The 22,575-nt window shown below is 53.6% G+C and overlaps 1 protein-coding gene across 1 annotated transcript in view; it reads left to right on the top strand.

The window, feature by feature from the left end:
* Positions 1-2,927: 2,927 nt before the first annotated feature.
* Positions 2,928-22,575, top strand: part of CUNH17orf75 (chromosome unknown C17orf75 homolog) — a 34,918-nt gene continuing 15,270 nt past the window's right edge. The window contains exons 1-4 of the mRNA XM_073660336.1: positions 2,928-3,180; positions 18,003-18,077; positions 21,087-21,212; positions 22,125-22,256. Of these exons, the coding sequence (XP_073516437.1) occupies positions 3,008-3,180; positions 18,003-18,077; positions 21,087-21,212; positions 22,125-22,256 (506 nt within the window). The 5' untranslated portion in view covers positions 2,928-3,007. The remainder of the gene's footprint in view (positions 3,181-18,002; positions 18,078-21,086; positions 21,213-22,124; positions 22,257-22,575) is intronic.

The raw sequence follows: 22,575 nt of genomic DNA, 5'->3' as shown, positions 1-22,575 counted from the left end.
TAAACGTCATAGAGGTTTCATATTTAATATCTATCTTCATGAATATTGGTGACGGTCCAGATGATGTCTCCCTCTTGGATGTGGGACCCCCCCACACCAAGATATGGAATCTGAAGGATTTTTTAGGTCTTCTGCAGCTGGGTGGGCTCGCAAAGCCGAGCCCCCCTTGTAAGGTAAATAAGGGGTGTTCCCCAGAGTTTTGGCTGCTTACTAAAAAGCAAATCGGCCATTTTCAGGTCATTCTTCTCAGGGACGTCGAACGCACGCACATCACGCGGCGTAAGAAGAATCACCTCTAATTTCCGGGGAGCCGTCCCTCCCACAGAATCTGAGACCATCACCTTGTGAAGCAGGTTTTGCTATTACTTATCCCTTTTATTTTAATAACTGTTGATGCATACATGTACATTGTCTCCTTTATAATATCTTGTATATATTTTGTAAGCACTGCCCCCCTTTTGGGAGTAAATCATTAATTATTTACCAGTTTCGTTCTTCTTGTCCTATGTCGAGCAAACACGTTCCTCACTCGCTAATTCACGTTACCTACCAGGTACCCGATCCACCTGTTAAGCGATCGGTGGTGGCAGTATACCAGTGTTTATGTGATATTGTGGTTTGAGGGTGGCTGGTCGGAGGTATATATACGTTCCTGGAAGGAACTGGTGGTATATATACGTCCTGTCACATCACGTGCCGCAATAGTCGACATAAATTAGAGCAGCTGCACCCGTGCTTATCCTCTGTCAATACCGTGTTTGACCAGCAGGATAAGGGGGCGCCAGAGAGCTGCAAGGTCTGACCCAAGAGTGGGTGTTGTTTTCATGACAATTATACACAGGGGAGGACACTATTATTATACACAGGGGAGGACACTATTATTATACACGGGGGAGGACACTATTATTAAACACAGGGGAGGACACTATTATTATATACAGGGAGGACACTATTATTATACACAGGGGAGGACACTATTATTATACACAGGGGAGGACACTATTATTATACAGGGGAGGACACTATTATTATACACAGGGGAGGACACTATTATTATACACAGTGGAGGACACTATTATTATACACAGGGGAGGACACATTATTAAACACAGGGGAGGACACTATTATTATACACAGTGGAGGACACTATTATTATACACAGGGGAGGACACTATTATTATACAGGGGAGGACACTATTATTATACACAGGGGAGGACACTATTATTATACACAGGGGAGGACACTATTATTATACACAGGGGAGGACACTATTATTATACAGGGGAGGACACTATTATTATACACAGGGGAGGACACTATTATTATACACAGTGGAGGACACTATTATTATACACAGGAGAGGACACTATTATTAAACACAGGGGAGGACACTATTATTATACACAGTGGAGGACACTATTATTATACACAGGGCAGGACACTATTATAATACACAGGGGAGGACAGTATTATTATATACAGGGGAGGACACTATTATTATATACAGGGGAGGACACTATTATTATACACAGGGGAGGACACTATTATTATACACAGGGGAGGACACTATTATTATACACAGGGGAGGACACTATTATTATACACAGGGGAGGATACTATTATTATACACAGGGGAGGACACTATTATTATACACAGGGGAGGACACTATTATTATACACAGGGGAGGATACTATTATTATACACAGGGGAGGACACTATTATTATACACAGGGGAGGACACTATTATTATATACAGTGGAGGACACTATTATTATATACAGGGGAGGACACTATTATTATATACAGGGGAGGACATTATTATTATACACAGGGGAGGACACTATTATTATATACAGTGGAGGACACTATTATTATATACAGGGGAGGACACTATTATTATATACAGGGGAGGACACTATTATTACATACAGGGGAAGACAGTATTATTACACACAGGGGAGGACACTATTATTATACACAGGGGAGGACGCTATTATTATATACAGGGGAGGACATTATTATTATACACAGTGGAGGACACTATTATTATACAGGGGAGGACAGTATTATTATACACAGGGGAGGACACTATTATTATATACAGGGGAGGACACTATTATTATATACAGGGAGGACACTATTATTATATACAGGGGAGGACATGATTATTATACACAGGGGAGGACACTATTATTATATACAGGGAGGACACTATTATTATATACAGGGGAGGACACTATTATTATATACAGGGGAGGACACTATTATTATACACAGGGGAGGACACTATTATTATACACAGGGGAGGACACTATTATTATACAGGGGAGGACAGTATTATTATACACAGGGGAGGACATTATTATTATACACAGGGGAGGACACTATTATTATACACAGGGGAGGACACTATTATTATACACAGGGGAGGACACTATTATTATACAGGGGAGGACAGTATTATTATACACAGGGGAGGACATTATTATTATACACAGGGGAGGACACTATTATTATACACAGGGGAGGACATTATTATTATACAGGGGAGGACAGTATTATTATACACAGGGGAGGACATTATTATTATACACAGGGGAGGACACTATTATTATACAGGGGAGGACACTATTATTATATACAGGGGAGGACAGTATTATTATATACAAGGGAGGACACTATTATTATACACAGGGGAGGACACTATTATTATACAGGGGAGGACAGTATTATTATACACAGGGGAGGACACTATTATTATATACAGGGGAGGAAACTATTATTATACACAGGGGAGGACACTATTATTATATACAGGGGAGGACACTATTATTATACGGGGTCTCTCTTTCCCCCTCTGTATCTCGGTGCTCCCTCTTTCTTCCTCCCTCTTCCCTCCTCTCGGGGACGCTCAGGGCGGAACCTTGTGTTCCCGGAACCTTTACTCCTTCCCCCGGGGACGGGCTCTCGGTTGCACCGCTGAGCTGTCAGACACTGGACTGGAGATGTTGCCGTTGCATAGATCACTGGCCGAGTCCATGGATGGTGACGACTTCAGGAGCGATGATGGAAGCGACGAGAGGAGAGGAGAGAAGAGCGGCCATTACTACTGCCTGTACCTGCACCGGCCGCCAGGGGGCAGAGGACCCCAATATGTACAGCCCCCCATCCCTGTACTGTATGTGATATACTGTGCCCCCAATATCATTACTGCTGGGGGAGAGGACCCCAATATGTACAGCCCCCCATCCCTCTACTGTATGTGATATACTGTGCCCCCAATATCATTACTGCTGGGGGAGAGGACCCCAATATGTACAGCCCCCCATCCCTCTACTGTATGTGATATACTGTGCCCCCAATATCATTACTGCTGGGGGGAGAGGACCCCAATATGTGCAGCCCCCCATCCCTGTACTGTATGTGATATACTGTGCCCCTCAATATCATTACTGCTGGGGGAGAGGACCCCAATATGTACAGCCCCCCATCCCTCTACTGTATGTGATATACTGTGCCCCCAATATCATTACTGCTGGGGGAGAGGACCCCAATATGTACAGCCCCCGATCCCTCTACTGTATGTGATATACTGTGCCCCCAATATCATTACTGCTGGGGGGTGAGGACCCCAATATGTACAGCCTCCCATCCCTGTACTGTATGTGATATACTGTGCCCCCAATATCATTACTGCCGGGGGGAGAAGACCCCAATATGTACAGCCCACCATCCCTGTACTGTATGTGATATACTGTGCCCCCAATATCATTACTGCCGGGGGGAGAGGACCCCAATATGTGCAGCCCCCCATCCCTGTACTGTATGTGATATACTGTGCCCCCCAATATCATTACTGCTGGGGGGAGAAGACCCCAATATGTACAGCCCCCCATCCCTGTACTGTATGTGATATACTGTGCCCCCAATATCATTACTGCTGGGGGCAGAGGACCCCAATATGTACAGCCCCCCATCCCTGTACTGTATGTGATATACTGTGCCCCAATATCATTACTGCTGGGGGGAGAGGACCCCAATATGTACAGCCTCCCATCCCTGTACTGTATGTGATATACTGTGCCCCCCAATATCATTACTGCTGGGGGGAGAGGACCCCAATATGTACAGCCCCCCATCCCTGTACTGTATGTGATATACTGTGCCCCCCAATATCATTACTGCTGGGGGAGAGGACCCCAATATGTACAGCCCCCCATCCCTGTACTGTATGTGATATGCTGTGCTCCCAATATCATTACTGCTGGGGGGAGAGGACCCCAATATGTACAGCCCCCCATCCCTGTACTGTATGTGATATACTGTGCCCCCCAATATCATTACTGCTGGGGGAGAGGACCCCAATATGTACAGCCCCCCATCCCTGTACTGTATGTGATATACTGTGCCCCCCAATATCATTACTGCTGGGGGAGAGGACCCCAATATGTACAGCCCCCCATCCCTGTACTGTATGTGATATACAGTGCCCCCAATATCATTACTGCTGGGGGAGAGGACCCCAATATGTACAGCCCCCCATTCCTGTACTGTATGTGATATACTGTGCCCCTCAATATCATTACTGCTGGGGGAGAGGACACCAATATGTACAGCCCCCCATCCCTGTACTGTATGTGATATACTGTGCCCCCCAATATCATTACTGCTGGGGCAGAGGACCCCAATATGTACAGCCCCCCATCCCTGTACTGTATGTGATATACTGTGCCCCCAATATCATTACTGCTGGGGGGAGAGGACCCCAATATGTACAGCCCCCCATCCCTGTACTGTATGTGATATACTGTGCCCCCAATATCATTACTGCTGGGGGCAGAGGACCCCAATATGTACAGCCCCCCATCCCTGTACTGTATGTGATATACTGTGCCCCCAATATCATTACTGCTGGGGGCAGAGGACCCCAATATGTACAGCCCCCCATCCCTGTACTGTATGTGATATACTGTGCCCCCAATATCATTACTGCTGGGGGCAGAGGACCCCAATATGTACAGCCCCCCATCCCTGTACTGTATGTGATATACTGTGCCCCCAATATCATTACTGCTGGGGCAGAGGACCCCAATATGTACAGCCCCCCATCCCTGTACTGTATGTGATATACTGTGCCCCCAATATCATTACTGCTGGGGGAGAGGACCCCAATATGTACAGCCCCCCATCCCTCTACTGTATGTGATATACTGTGCCCCCAATATCATTACTGCTGGGGGAGAGGACCCCAATATGTACAGCCCCCCATCCCTCTACTGTATGTGATATACTGTGCCCCCAATATCATTACTGCTGGGGGGAGAGGACCCCAATATGTGCAGCCCCCCATCCCTGTACTGTATGTGATATACTGTGCCCCTCAATATCATTACTGCTGGGGGAGAGGACCCCAATATGTACAGCCCCCCATCCCTCTACTGTATGTGATATACTGTGCCCCCAATATCATTACTGCTGGGGGAGAGGACCCCAATATGTACAGCCCCCGATCCCTCTACTGTATGTGATATACTGTGCCCCCAATATCATTACTGCTGGGGGGTGAGGACCCCAATATGTACAGCCTCCCATCCCTGTACTGTATGTGATATACTGTGCCCCCAATATCATTACTGCCGGGGGGAGAAGACCCCAATATGTACAGCCCCCCATCCCTGTACTGTATGTGATATACTGTGCCCCCAATATCATTACTGCCGGGGGGAGAGGACCCCAATATGTGCAGCCCCCCATCCCTGTACTGTATGTGATATACTGTGCCCCCCAATATCATTACTGCTGGGGGAAGACCCCAATATGTACAGCCCCCCATCCCTGTACTGTATGTGATATACTGTGCCCCCAATATCATTACTGCTGGGGGCAGAGGACCCCAATATGTACAGCCCCCCATCCCTGTACTGTATGTGATATACTGTGCCCCAATATCATTACTGCTGGGGGGAGAGGACCCCAATATGTACAGCCTCCCATCCCTGTACTGTATGTGATATACTGTGCCCCCCAATATCATTACTGCTGGGGGGAGAGGACCCCAATATGTACAGCCCCCCATCCCTGTACTGTATGTGATATACTGTGCCCCCCAATATCATTACTGCTGGGGGAGAGGACCCCAATATGTACAGCCCCCCATCCCTGTACTGTATGTGATATACTGTGCTCCCAATATCATTACTGCTGGGGGGAGAGGACCCCAATATGTACAGCCCCCCATCCCTGTACTGTATGTGATATACTGTGCCCCCAATATCATTACTGCTGGGGGAGAGGACCCCAATATGTACAGCCCCCGATCCCTCTACTGTATGTGATATACTGTGCCCCCAATATCATTACTGCTGGGGGGTGAGGACCCCAATATGTACAGCCTCCCATCCCTGTACTGTATGTGATATACTGTGCCCCCAATATCATTACTGCCGGGGGGAGAAGACCCCAATATGTACAGCCCCCCATCCCTGTACTGTATGTGATATACTGTGCCCCCAATATCATTACTGCCGGGGGGAGAGGACCCCAATATGTGCAGCCCCCCATCCCTGTACTGTATGTGATATACTGTGCCCCCCAATATCATTACTGCTGGGGGGAGAAGACCCCAATATGTACAGCCCCCCATCCCTGTACTGTATGTGATATACTGTGCCCCCAATATCATTACTGCTGGGGGCAGAGGACCCCAATATGTACAGCCCCCCATCCCTGTACTGTATGTGATATACTGTGCCCCAATATCATTACTGCTGGGGGGAGAGGACCCCAATATGTACAGCCTCCCATCCCTGTACTGTATGTGATATACTGTGCCCCCCAATATCATTACTGCTGGGGGGAGAGGACCCCAATATGTACAGCCCCCCATCCCTGTACTGTATGTGATATACTGTGCCCCCCAATATCATTACTGCTGGGGGAGAGGACCCCAATATGTACAGCCCCCCATCCCTGTACTGTATGTGATATACTGTGCTCCCAATATCATTACTGCTGGGGGGAGAGGACCCCAATATGTACAGCCCCCCATCCCTGTACTGTATGTGATATACTGTGCCCCCCAATATCATTACTGCTGGGGGAGAGGACCCCAATATGTACAGCCCCCCATCCCTGTACTGTATGTGATATACTGTGCCCCCCAATATCATTACTGCTGGGGGAGAGGACCCCAATATGTACAGCCCCCCATCCCTGTACTGTATGTGATATACAGTGCCCCCAATATCATTACTGCTGGGGGAGAGGACCCCAATATGTACAGCCCCCCATTCCTGTACTGTATGTGATATACTGTGCCCCTCAATATCATTACTGCTGGGGGAGAGGACCCCAATATGTACAGCCCCCCATCCCTGTACTGTATGTGATATACAGTGCCCCCAATATCATTACTGCTGGGGGAGAGGACCCCAATATGTACAGCCCCCCATTCCTGTACTGTATGTGATATACTGTGCCCCCAATATCATTACTGCTGGGGGGAGAGGACCCCAATATGTACAGCCCCCCATCCCTGTACTGTATGTGATATACTGTGCCCCCAATATCATTACTGCTGGGGGCAGAGGACCCCAATATGTACAGCCCCCCATCCCTGTACTGTATGTGATATACTGTGCCCCCAATATCATTACTGCTGGGGGCAGAGGACCCCAATATGTACAGCCCCCCATCCCTGTACTGTATGTGATATACTGTGCCCCCAATATCATTACTGCTGGGGGCAGAGGACCCCAATATGTACAGCCCCCCATCCCTGTACTGTATGTGATATACTGTGCCCCCAATATCATTACTGCTGGGGCAGAGGACCCCAATATGTACAGCCCCCCATCCCTGTACTGTATGTGATATACTGTGCCCCCAATATCATTACTGCTGGGGGGAGAGGACCCCAATATGTACAGCCCCCCATCCCTGTACTGTATGTGATATACTGTGCCCCCAATATCATTACTGCTGGGGGGAGAGGACCCCAATATGTACAGCCCCCCATCCCTGTACTGTATGTGATATACTGTGCCCCCAATATCATTACTGCCGGGGGAAGAGGACCCCAATATGTACAGCCCCCCATCCCTGTACTGTATGTGATATACTGTGCTCCCAATATCATTACTGCTGGGGGAGAGGACCCCAATATGTACACCCCCCATCCCTGTACTGTATGTGATATACTGTGCCCCCAATATCATTACTGCTGGGGGGAGAGGACCCCAATATGTACAGCCCCCCATCCCTGTACTGTATGTGATATACTGTGCCCCCAATATCATTACTGCCGGGGGAAGAGGACCCCAATATGTACAGCCCCCCATCCCTGTACTGTATGTGATATACTGTGCTCCCAATATCATTACTGCTGGGGGAGAGGACCCCAATATGTACACCCCCCATCCCTGTACTGTATGTGATATACTGTGCCCCCAATATCATTACTGCTGGGAGAGAGGACACCAATATGTACAGCCCCCCATCCCTGTACTGTATGTGATATACTGTGCCCCCAATATCATTACTGCTGGGGGGAGAGGACCTCAATATGTACAGCCCCCCATCCCTGTACTGTATGTGATATACTGTGCCCCCAATATCATTACTGCTGGGGGGAGAGAACCCCAATATGTACAGCCCCCCATCCCTGTACTGTATGTGATATACTGTGCCCCCAATATCATTACTGCTGGGGGGAGAGGACCCCAATATGTACAGCCTCCCATCCCTGTACTGTATGTGATATACTGTGCCCCCAATATCATTACTGCTGGGCGGTGAGGACCCCAATATGTACAGCCCCCCATCCCTGTACTGTATGTGATATACTGTGCCCCAATATCATTACTGCCGGGGGGAGAGGACCCCAATATGTACAGCCTCCCATCTCTGTACTGTATGTGATATACTGTGCCCCCAATATCATTACTGCTGGGGCAGAGGACCCCAATATGTACAGCCCCCCATCCCTGTACTGTATGTGATATACTGTGCCCCCCAATATCATTACTGCTGGGGGGAGAGGACCCCAATATGTACAGCCCCCCATCCCTGTACTGTATGTGATATACTGTGCCCCCAATATCATTACTGCTGGGGGAGAGGACCCCAATATGTACAGCCCCCCATCCCTGTACTGTATGTGATATACTGTGCCCCCAATATCATTACTGCTGGGGGAGAGGACCCCAATATGTACAGCCCCCCATCCCTGTACTGTATGTGATATACTGTGCCCCCCAATATCATTACTGCTGGGGGGAGAGGACCCCAATATGTACAGCCCCCCATCCCTGTACTGTATGTGATATACTGTGCCCCCAATATCATTACTGCTGGGGGAGAGGACCCCAATATGTACAGCCTCCCATCCCTGTACTGTATGTGATATACTGTGCCCCAATATCATTACTGCCGGGGGGAGAGGACCCCAATATGTACAGCCTCCCATCTCTGTACTGTATGTGATATACTGTGCCCCCAATATCATTACTGCCGGGGGAAGAGGACCCCAATATGTACAACCCCCCATCCCTGTACTGTATGTGATATACTGTGCCCCCCAATATCATTACTGCTGGGGGGAGAGGACCCCAATATGTACAGCCCCCCATCCCTGTACTGTATGTGATATACTGTGCTCCCAATATCATTACTGCTGGGGGGAGAGGACCCCAATATGTACAGCCTCCCATCCCTGTACTGTATGTGATATACTATGCCCCCAATATCATTACTGCTGGGGGAGAGGACCCCAATATGTACAGCCTCCCATCCCTGTACTGTATGTGATATACTGTGCCCCCCAATATCATTACTGCTGGGGGGTGAGGACCCCAATATGTACAGCCCCCCATCCCTGTACTGTATGTGATATACTGTGCCCCCAATATCATTACTGCTGGGGCAGAGGACGCCAATATGTACAGCCCCCCATCCCTGTACTGTATGTGATATACTGTGCCCCCAATATCATTACTGCTGGGGGGAGAGGACCCCAATATGTACAGCCTCCCATCCCTGTACTGTATGTGATATACTGTGCCCCCCAATATCATTACTGCTGGGGGGAGAGGACCCCAATATGTACAGCCCCCCATCCCTGTACTGTATGGGATATACTGTGCCCCCAATATCATTACTGCTGGGGGGAGAGGACCCCAATATGTACAGCCCCCCATCCCTGTACTGTATGTGATATACTGTGTCCCCAATATCATTACTGCTGGGGGGAGAGGACCCCAATATGTACAGCCCCCCATCCCTCTACTGTATGTGATATACTGTGCCCCCAATATCATTACTGCTGGGGGGAGAGGACCCAATGTGTACAGCCCCCCATCCCTGTACTGTATGTGATATACTGTGCCCCCAATATCATTACTGCTGGGGGAGAGGACCCCAATATGTACAGCCCCCCATCCCTGTACTGTATGTGATATACTGTGCCCCCCAATATCATTACTGCTGGGGGGAGAGGACCCCAATATGTACAGCCCCCCATCCCTGTACTGTATGTGATATACTGTGCCCCCCAATATCATTACTGCTGGGGGAGAGGACCCCAATATGTACAGCCCCCCATCCCTCTACTGTATGTGATATACTGTGCCCCCAATATCATTACTGCTGGGGGGAGAGTACCCCAATATGTACAGCTCCCCATCCCTGTACTGTATGTGATATACTGTGCCCCCAATATCATTACTGCTGGGGAGAGAGGACCCCAATATGTACAGTCCCCCATCCCTGTACTGTATGTGATATACTGTGCCCCCCAATATCATTACTGCTGGGGAGGGAGGACCCCAATATGTGCAGCCCCCCATCCCTGTACTGTATGTGATATACTGTGCCCCCAATATCATTACTGCTGGGGGGAGAGGACCCCAATATGTACAGCCCCCCATCCCTCTACTGTATGTGATATACTGTTCTCCCAATATCATTACTGCTGGGGGAGAGGACCCCAGTATGTACAGCTCCCCATCCCTGTACTGTATGTGATATACTGTGCCCCCCAATATCATTACTGCCGGGGGGAGAGGACCCCAATATGTACAGCCCCCCATCCCTGTACTGTATGTGATATACTGTGCCCCCAATATCATTACTGCTGGGGGGAGAGGACCCCAATATGTGCAGCCCCCCATCCCTCTACTGTATGTGATATACTGTGCCCCCCAATATCATTACTTCTGGGGGGAGAAGACCCCAATATGTACAGCCCCCCATCCCTGTACTGTATGTGATATACTGTGCCCCCAATATCATTACTGCTGGGGGAGAGGACCCCAATATGTACAGCCCCCCATCCCTGTACTGTATGTGATATACTGTGCCCCCCAATATCATTACTGCTGGGGGGAGAGGACCCCAATATGTACAGCCCCCCATCCCTGTACTGTATGTGATATACTGTGCCCCCCCAATATCATTACTGCTGGGGGGAGAGGACCCCAATATGTACAGCCCCCCATCCCTGTACTGTATGTGATATACTGTGCTCCCAATATCATTACTGCTGGGGGGAATGGACCCCAATATGTACAGCCCCCCATCCCTGTACTGTATGTGATATACTGTGCTCCCAATATCATTACTGCTGGGGGGAATGGACCCCAATATGTACAGCCCCCCATCCCTGTACTGTATGTGATATACTGTGCTCCCAATATCATTACTGCTGGGGGAGAGGACCCCAATATGTACAGCCTCCCATCCCTGTACTGTATGTGATATACTGTGCCCCCAATATCATTACTGCTGGGGGGAGAGGACCTCAATATGTACAGCCCCCCATCCCTGTACTGTATGTGATATACTGTGCCCCAAATATCATTACTGCTGGGGGAGAGGACCCCAATATATATAGCCCCCCATCCCTGTACTGTATGTGATATACTGTGCCCCCCAATATCATTACTGCTGGGGGGAGAAGACCCCAATATGTACAGCCCCCCATCCCTGTACTGTATGGGATATACTGTGCCCCCCAATATCATTACTGCTGGGGGGAGAAGACCCCAATATGTACAGCCCCCCATCCCTGTACTGTATGTGATATACTGTGCCCCCAATATCATTACTGCTGGGGGAGAGGACCCCAATATGTACAGCCCCCCATCCCTGTACTGTATGTGATATACTGTGCCCCCAATATCATTACTGCTGGGGGGAGAGGACCCCAATATGTACAGCCCCCCATCCCTGTACTGTATGGGATATACTGTGCCCCCCAATATCATTACTGCTGGGGGAGAAGACCACAATATGTACAGCCCCCCATCCCTGTACTGTATGTGATATACTGTGCCCCCAATATCATTACTGCTGGGGGAGAGGACCCCAATATGTACAGCCCCCCATCCCTGTACTGTATGTGATATACTGTGCCCCCAATATCATTACTGCTGGGGGGAGAGGACCCCAATATGTACAGCCCCCCATCCCTGTACTGTATGTGATATACTGTGCCCCCAATATCATTACTGCTGCAGGGAGAGGACCCCAATATGTACAGCCCCCATCCCTGTACTGTATGTGATATACTGTGCCCCCCAATATCATTACTGCCGGGGGGAGAGGACCCCAATATGTACAGCCCCCCATCCCTGTACTGTATGTGGTATACTGTGCTCCCAATATCATTACTGCTGGGGGGAGAGGACCCCAATATGTACAGCCCCCCATCCCTGTACTGTATGTGATATACTGTGCCCCCCAATATCATTACTTCTGGGGGGAGAGGACCCAATATGTACAGCCCCCCATCCCTGTACTGTATGTGATATACTGTGCCCCCCAATATCATTACTTCTGGGGGGAGAGGACCCAATATGTACAGCCCCCCATCCCTGCACTGTATGTGATATACTGTGCCCCCCAATATCATTACTGCTGGGGGGAGTGGACCCCAATATGTACAGCCCCCCATCCCTGTACTGTATGTGATATACTGTGCCCCCCAATATCATTACTGCTGGGGGGAGAGGACCCCAATATGTACAGCCCCCCATCCCTGTACTGTATGTGATATACTGTGCCCCCCAATATCATTACTGCTGGGGGAGAGGACCCCAATATGTACAGCCCCCCATCCCTGTACTGTATGTGATATACTGTGCCCCCAATATCATTACTGCTGGGGGGAGAGGACCCCAATATGTACACCCCCCATCCCTGTACTGTATGTGATATACTGTGCCCCCAATATCATTACTGCTGGGGGGAGAGGACCCCAATATGTACAGCCCCCCATCCCTGTACTGTATGTGATATACTGTGCCCCCAATATCATTACTGCTGGGGGAGAGGACCCCAATATGTACAGCCCCCCATCCCTGTACTGTATGTGATATACTGTGCCCCCCAATATCATTACTGCTGGGGGTAGAGGACCCAATATGTACAGCCCCCCATCCCTGCATTGTATGTGATATACTGTGCCCCCCAATATCAATACTGCTGGGGGGAGAGGACCCAATATGTACAGCCCCCCATCCCTGTACTGTATGTGATATACTGTGCTCCCAATATCTTTACTGCTGGGGGAGAGGACCCCAATATGTACAGCCCCCCATCCCTGTACTGTATGTGATATACTGTGCCCCCAATATCATTACTGCCGGGGGGAGAGGACCCCAATATGTGCAGCCCCCCATCCCTGTACTGTATGTGATATACTGTGCCCCCCAATATCATTACTGCCGGGGGGAGAGGACCCCAATATGTACAGCCCCCCATCCCTGTACTGTATGTGATATACTGTGCTCCCAATATCATTACTGCTGGGGGGAATGGACCCCAATATGTACAGCCCCCCATCCCTGTACTGTATGTGATATACTGTGCCCCCCAATATCATTACTGCTGGGGGTAGAGGACCCAATATGTACATCCCCCCATCCCTGCACTGTATGTGATATACTGTGCCCCCCAATATCAATACTGCTGGGGGGAGAGGACCCAATATGTACAGCCCCCCATCCCTGTACTGTATGTGATATACTGTGCCCCCAATATCATTACTGCTGGGGGGAGAGGACCCCAATATGTGCAGCCTCCCATCCTTGTACTGTATGTGATATACTGTGCCCCCCAATATCATTACTGCCGGGGGGAGAGGACCCCAATATGTACAGCCCCCCATCCCTGTACTGTATGTGATATACTGTGCTCCCAATATCATTACTGCTGGGGGGAGAGGACCCCAATATGTACAGCCCCCCATCCCTGTACTGTATGTGATATACTGTGCCCCCAATATCATTACTGCTGGGGGGAGAGGACCCAATATGTGCAGCCCCCCATCCCTGTACTGTATGTGATATACTGTGCCCCCCAATATCATTACTGCTGGGGGGACAGGACCCAATATGTGCAGCCCCCCATCCCTGTACTGTATGTGATATACTGTGCCCCCAATATCATTACTGCTGGGGGGAGAGGACCCAATATGTGCAGCCCCCTATCCCTGTACTGTATGTGATATACTGTGCCCCCCAATATCATTACTGCCGGGGGGAGAGGACCCCAATATGTACAGCCCCCCATCCCTGTACTGTATGTGATATACTGTGCTCCCAATATCATTACTGCTGGGGGGAGAGGGCCCAATATGTACAGCCCCCCATCCCTGTACTGTATGTGATATACTGTGCCCCCAATATCATTACTGCTGGGGGGAGAGGACCCCAATATGTACAGCCCCCCATCCCTGTACTGTATGTGATATACTGTGCTCCCAATATCATTACTGCTGGGGGGAGAGGACCCCAATATGTACAGCCCCCCATCCCTGTACTGTATGTGATAAACTGTGCCCCCAATATCATTACTGCTGGGGGGAGAGGACCCCAATATGTACAGCCCCCCATCCCTGTACTGTATGTGATATACTGTGCCCCCAATATCATTACTGCTGGGGGGAGAGGACCCCAATATGTACAGCCCCCATCCCTGTTCTGTATGTGATATACTGTGCCCCCAATATCATTACTGCTGGGGGAGAGGACCCCAATATGTACAGCCCCCCATCCCTGTACTGTATGTGATATACTGTGCCCCCAATATCATTACTGCTGGGGGGAGAGGACCCAATATGTGCAGCCCCCCATCCCTCTACTGTATGTGATATACTGTGCCCCCCAATATCATTACTGCTGGGGGGAGAGAACCCCAATATGTACAGCCCCCCATCCCTGTACTGTATGTGATATACTGTGCCCCCAATATCATTACTGCTGGGGGAGAGGACCCCAATATGTACAGCCCCCCATCCCTGTACTGTATGTGATATACTGTGCCCCCCAATATCATTACTGCCGGGGGGAGAGGACCCCAATATGTACAGCCCCCCATCCCTGCATTGTATGTGATATACTGTGCCCCCAATATCATTACTGCTGGGGGGAGAGGACCCCAATATGTACAGCCCCCCATCCCTGTTCTGTATGTGATATACTGTGCCCCCAATATCATTACTGCTGGGGGAGAGGACCCCAATATGTACAGCCCCCCATCCCTGTACTGTATGTGATATACTGTGCCCCCAATATCATTACTGCTGCGTGAGAGGACCCCAATATGTACAGCCCCCCATCCCTGTACTGTATGTGATATACTGTGCCCCCCAATATCATTACTGCTGGGGGGAGAGGACCTCAATATGTACAGCCCCCCATCCCTGTACTGTATGTGATATACTGTGCTCCCAATATCATTACTGCTGGGGGGAGAGGACCCCAATATGTACAGCCCCCCATCCCTGTACTGTATGTGATATACTGTGCCCCCAATATCATTACTGCTGGGGGGAGAGGACCCCAATATGTACAGCCCCCCATCCCTGTACTGTATGTGATATACTGTGCCCCCAATATCATTACTGCTGGGGGAGAGGACCCCAATATGTACAGCCCCCCATCCCTGTACTGTATGTGATATACTGTGCCCCCAATATCATTACTGCTGGGGGAGAGGACCCCAATATGTACAGCCCCCCATCCCTGTACTGTATGTGATATACTGTGCCCCCCAATATCATTACTGCTGGGGGAGAGGACCCCAATATGTACAGCCCCCCATCCCTGTACTGTATGTGATATACTGTGCCCCCAATATCATTACTGCTGGGGGAGAGGACCCCAATATGTACAGCCCCCCATCCCTGTACTGTATGTGATATACTGTGCCCCCAATATCATTACTGCTGGGGGGGAGAGGACCCCAATATGTACAGCCCCCCATCCCTCTACTGTATGTGATATACTGTGCCCCCAATATCATTACTGCTGGGGGAGAGGACCCCAATATGTACACCCCCCATCCCTGTACTGTATGTGATATACTGTGCCCCCCAATATCATTACTGCTGGGGGGAGAGGACCCCAATATGTGCAGCCCCCCATCCCTGTACTGTATGTGATATACTGTGCCCCCAATATCATTAGTGCTGGGGGGAGAGGACCCCAATATGTACAGCCCCCCATCCCTGTACTGTATGTGATATACTGTGCCCCCCCAATATCATTACTGCTGGGGGAGAGGACCCCAATATGTACAGCCCCCCATCCCTGTACTGTATGTGATATACTGTGCCCCCAATATCATTATTGCTGGGGGGGAGAGAATCCCAATATGTACAGCCCCCCATCCCTGTACTGTATGTGATAAACTGTGCCCCCAATATCATTACTGCTGGGGGAGAGGACCCCAATATGTACAGCCCCCCATCCCTGTACTGTATGTGATATACTGTGCCCCCAATATCATTACTGCTGGGGGTAGAGGACCCCAATATGTTCAGCCCCCCATCCCTGTACTGTATGTGATATACTGTGCCCCCAATATCATTACTGCTGGGGGAGAGGACCCCAATATGTACAGCCCCCCCATCCCTGTACTGTATGTGATATTCTGTGCCCCCAATATCATTACTGCTGGGGGGAGAGGACCCCAATATGTACAGCCCCCCATCCCTGTACTGTATGTGATATACTGTGCCCCCAATATCATTACTGCTGGGGGGAGAGGACCCCAATATGTACAGCCCCCCATCCCTGTACTGTATGTGATATACTGTGCCCCCCAATATCATTACTGCTGTGGGGTGAGGACCCCAATATGTACAGCCCCCCATCCCTGTACTGTATGTGATATACTGTGCTCCCAATATCATTACTGCTGGGGGGAGAGGACCCCAATATGTACAGCCCCCCATCCCTGTACTGTATGTGATATACTGTGCCCCCCAATATCATTACTGCTGGGGGAGAGGACCCCAATATGTACAGCCCCCCATCCCTGTACTGTATGTGATATACTGTGCCCCCCAATATCATTACTGCTGGGGTGAGAGGACCCCAATATGTACAGCCCCCCATCCCTGTACTGTATGTGACATACTGTGCCCCCAATATCATTACTGCTGGGGGGAGAGGACCCCAATATGTACAGCCCCCCATCCCTGTACTGTATGTGATATACTGTGCCCCCAATATCATTACTGCTGGGGGAGAGGACCCCAATATGTACATCGCCCCCATCCCTGTACTGTATGTGATATACTGTGCCCCCAATATCATTACTGCTGGGGGAGAGGACCCCAATATGTACAGCCCCCCATCCCTGTACTGTATGTGATATACTGTGCCCCCAATATCATTACTGCTGTGGGGAGAGTACCCCAGTATGTACAGCCCCCCATCCCTGTACTGTATGTGATATACTGTGCCCCCAATATCATTACTGCTGGGGGGAGAGTACCCCAATATGTACAGCCCCCCATCCCTGTACTGTATGTGATATACTGTGCCCCCCAATATCATTACTGCTGGGGGAGAGGACCCCAATATGTACAGCCCCCCATCCCTGTACCCCAGTATAAATATTGCGCTGTTCCCCTGCACTGTCAGGGTAGTATTCCCCCGGTCTCTGTGCCTCACTTCTTCGTTTCCTCTGAGTTGTGGTTCTCCTTTGCAGGGAGTCCCAGCAGGGAGCGGATTATGATGATGGGGGCAGTTGTGCCACGGACGCCCCTTGTGGAGAAGACTTCAGGTGATTTCCTGTGTGTTGCGTGTTCCCCATATAAATTGCAGTGCGCCCTCCCCCCGTGTGCATGGCAGTGCGCCCTCCCCCCTGTGTGCAGTGCTGTGCCGCCTCTCCCCGTGTGCAGTCCAGTCTTGTGCGGCCTCCCCCGTGTGCTGTCTGGTGCAGTGCGGCCTCCCCCGTGTACAGTGCAGTATGGCCGTCTGAGGCTTTGCCGGACCCGGCACCTCTTTTCCTTCTTGTCCAGAGGCTGTGTGTGCCTGGGCCAACGTGCCTGCTGTGTGTGCCTGGGCCGACGTGCCTGCTGTGTGTGCCTGGGCCGACGTGCCTGCTGTGTGTGCCTGGGCCGACGTGCCTGCTGTGTGTGCCTGGGCCGACGTGCCTGCTGTGTGTGCCTGGGCCGACGTGCCTGCTGTGTGTGCCTGGGCCGACGTGCCTGCTGTGTGTGCCTGGGCCGACGTGCCTGCTGTGTGTGCCTGGGCCGACGTGCCTGCTGTGTGTGCCTGGGCCGACGTGCCTGCTGTGTGTGTGCCTGGGCCGACGTGCCTGCTGTGTGTGTGCCTGGGCCGACGTGCCTGCTGTGTGTGTGCCTGGGCCGACGTGCCTGCTGTGTGTGTGCCTGGGCCGACGTGCCTGCTGTGTGTGTGCCTGGGCCGACGTGCCTGCTGTGTGTGCGCCTGGGCTGACGTGCCTGCTGTGTGTGCGCCTGGGCCGACGTGCCTGCCGTGTGTGCGCCTGGGCCGACGTACCTGCTCCGTGTGCGCCTGGGCCGACGTGCCTGCCGTGTGTGCCCCTGCGCCGACGTGCCCGCCGTGTGTGCGCCTGGGCCGACGTGCCCGCCGTGTGTGCGCCTGTGCTGACGTGCCCGCCGTGTGTGCGCCTGGGCCGACGTGCCCGCCGTGTGTGCGCCTGGGCCGACGTGCCCGCCGTGTGTGCGCCTGGGCCGACGTGCCCGCCGTGTGTGCGCCTGGGCCGACGTGCCCGCCGTGTGTGCGCCTGGGCCCACGTGCCCGCCGTGTGTGCGCCTGGGCCCACGTGCCCGCCGTGTGTGCGCCTGGGCCCACGTGCCCGCCGTGTGTGCGCCTGGGCCCACGTGCCCGCCGTGTGTGCGCCTGGGCCCACGTGCCCGCCGTGTGTGCGCCTGGGCCCACGTGCCCGCCGTGTGTGCGCCTGGGCCCACGTGCCCGCCGTGTGTGCGCCTGCACGTGCCCGCCGTGTGTGCGCCTGGGCCCACGTGCCCGCCGTGTGTGCGCCTGGGCCCACGTGCCCGCCGTGTGTGCGCCTGGGCCCACGTGCCCGCCGTGTGTGCGCCTGGGCCCACGTGCCCGCCGTGTGTGCGCCTGGGCCCACGTGCCCGCCGTGTGTGCGCCTGGGCCCACGTGCCCGCCGTGTGTGCGCCTGGGCCCACGTGCCCGCCGTGTGTGCGCCGGGCCCACGTGCCCGCCGTGTGTGCGCCTGGGCCCACGTGCCCGCCGTGTGTGCGCCTGGGCCCACGTGCCCGCCGTGTGTGCGCCTGGGCCCACGTGCCCGCCGTGTGTGCGCCTGGGCCCACGTGCCCGCCGTGTGTGCGCCTGGGCCCACGTGCCCGCCGTGTGTGCGCCTGGGCCCACGTGCCCGCCGTGTGTGCGCCTGGGCCCACGTGCCCGCCGTGTGTGCGCCTGGGCCCACGTGCCCGCCGTGTGTGCGCCTGGGCCCACGTGCCCGCCGTGTGTGCGCCTGGGCCCACGTGCCCGCCGTGTGTGCGCCTGGGCCCACGTGCCCGCCGTGTGTGCGCCTGGGCCCACGTGCCCGCCGTGTGTGCGCCTGGGCCCACGTGCCCGCCGTGTGTGCGCCTGGGCCCACGTGCCCGCCGTGTGTGCGCCTGGGCCCACGTGCCCGCCGTGTGTGCGCCTGGGCCGACGTGCCCGCCGTGTGTGCGCCTGGGCCGACGTGCCCGCCGTGTGTGTGCTCGGGGGCCGACGTGCCTGCAGTGTGTGTGCTCGGGGGCCGACGTGCCCGCCGTGTGCGCGGGGGCCGACGTGCCCGCCGTGTGCGCTGGGGTCGACGTGCCCGCCGTGTGTGTGCGCGGGGGCCGACGTGCCCGCCGTGTGTGTGCCTGGGCCGGCGTGCCCGCCGTGTGTGCGCCTGGGCCGACGTGCCTGCCGTGTGTGTGCTCGGGGGCCGACGTGCCTGCAGTGTGTGTGCTCGGGGGCCGACGTGCCCGCCGTGTGTGTGCCTGGGCCGACGTGCCCGCCGTGTGCGCTGGGGTCGACGTGCCCGCCGTGTGTGTGCGCGGGGGCCGACGTGCCCGCCGTGTGTGTGCCTGGGCCGGCGTGCCCGCCGTGTGTGCGCGGGGGCCGACGAGCCCGCCGTATGTGCGCCTGGGCCGAAGTGCCCGCCGTGTGTGCTCCTGGGCCGACGTGCCCGCCGTGTGTGTTCCTGGGCCGACGTGCCCGCCGTGTGTGTGCCTGGGCCGACGTGCCTGCCGTGTGTGTGCGCGGGGGCCGACGTGCCTGCCGTGTGTGTGCGCGGGGGCCGACGTGCCTGCTGTGTGTTTGCCTGGGCCGACGTGCCTGCTGTGTGTGTGCGCGGGGGCCGACGTGCCTGCTGTGTGTGTGCGCGGGGGCCGACGTGCCTGCTGTGTGTGTGCGCGGGGGCCGACGTGCCTGCTGTGTTTGTGTGCCTGGGCCGACGTGCCCGCTGTGTGTGTGCTCGGGGGCCGACGTGCCCGCTGTGTGTGTGCGCGGGGGCCGACGTGCCCGCTGTGTGTGCGCGGGGGCCGACGTGCCTGCTGTGTGTTTGCCTGGGCCGACGTGCCTGCTGTGTGTGTGCGCGGGGGCCGACGTGCCTGCTGTGTGTGTGCGCCTGGGCCGACGTGCCTGCTGTGTGTGCCTGGGCCGACGTGCCCGCTGTGTGCGCGGGGGCCGACGTGCCCGGGCCAGCGTGCTTGCCGTTTCTGCGTCGTTTGTCTGTGCTGACGCCTCTGGTTTTCTCTGCTGTGTCTCTCTGTGCTGACTTCTCTGCTGTATCTCTGCACAGCCTGTCTCTGCTGGATACAAACCTCTCTGCTGAGGCTGAGCCTGAACTGCGGAGCTTCATCGCCAGGCGCTTGTCCCGCGGAGCCTTGTTTGAAGGGATGGGCAACGTGGCGTCTGTGGATCTGGGGTAAGTGGCTGATGACGTAGCGTCCCCCCCTGCAGTCACCGCACTAATGGTGCGCTCCAGGTGTTAGATAAGTGTAGAGCATGGTGGAGAGACAGAGGGTGGTCTCGGTCTACCCCCAATGTATAGTGCAGTGGAGCGGAGCTGGAGCCACAGGGTCCTGAATGAGCAGAGAAGCTGATGATGACACCTGGCGTCTGTGTCGGGGTTATTACTGATGTCACTTGCTGTGATAACTGAAAGTCTGCACAGTGCAGCTGTCAAGGGGGAGCAGCCCCTCAGCTGCCGCGAGCACCAACGGGGGAGATGTGCCACCATCCCCCTACACACGGGGGCGCTCCGCATGTGCAGAGGGCAGCACTGGGAGAGCGCTGCCACCTTTCCCCTACACACGGGGGCGCTCCGCATGTACATGGGTGCTTTATCCCGTCTGTCCCCCACTCCTTGGATGTGTGATGCAGTGCAGCAGAGCCCTCACCTCACGCTCTGTATATGGGGGGGATGTCCAGTGTCCACAGTGTGTCTGTGCGGATGGGCGACGTTGTGCTGGCATCGTCGTTGGACTGTCGGCTTTAGACTGGTGGAGTACCCTTGGCGTTGTGCTATTGGCATTAGACTGGTGGAGTACTCTTGGCGTTGGGCTGTCGGCATTAGACTGGTGGAGTACCCTTGGCGTTGGACTGTCGGCTTTAGACTGGTGGAGTACCCTTGGCGTTGGACTGTTGGCATTAGACTGGTGGAGTACCCTTGGCGTTGGGCTGTCGGCATTAGACTGGTGGAGTACCCTTGGCATTGGGCTGTCGGCATTAGACTGGTGGAGCATTGCCGGCGTACTGGTGACCCGTCTGGTGACCTCTCGAGCTTACCCTATCCAGATTACCGGGTCCCTGATGTCTCTGCTCTTCCTCTCTCCAGGCCTCCTGAATTCACACTGGGCTGTTATTACTGTCTGATACAAGGTAAACCAGAAGACCACCCCGAGCCTACGCCCCCCGACCCCGAGCACATCGTCTGCTTCCTGGGGAGCAGCGAGAAAGGCCTGGACCTATATCCTTCATCAGTCTGTGCCCGGTGTTCTCATATGTCAGGACAGTGGTGCAGTGACCATGATCAGCTCCGGGCCCTCGCAATAAGATGGGACCCCACATATGCCTCCACCATGTTACCCCAGGGTCTCCCCTACATCGCCCTGCCTGATCCCCTGTGTATATGCTATATCTTACACTAAAGCTCTGCAGACCCTGAGTAAGCAGGGGGTGCGGGAAGGTCTCAGCTTTGGGACACAATGTGAGAAATGCCATCCATATAGTGGTACAGAATGTGGGGTGCGGTCACCTCATCCTCCTACTGCACCCGGCAGCTTCTG

The sequence above is a fragment of the Phyllobates terribilis genome, unplaced genomic scaffold, assembly GCF_046119375.1.
Source record: "Phyllobates terribilis strain yellow unplaced genomic scaffold, ASM4611937v1 Scaffold_25__1_contigs__length_18738178, whole genome shotgun sequence".
Taxonomy (NCBI): domain Eukaryota; kingdom Metazoa; phylum Chordata; class Amphibia; order Anura; family Dendrobatidae; genus Phyllobates; species Phyllobates terribilis.
The sequence above is the reverse complement of the archived record's forward strand: the minus strand, read 5'-3'. Positions and strand labels throughout refer to the sequence as shown.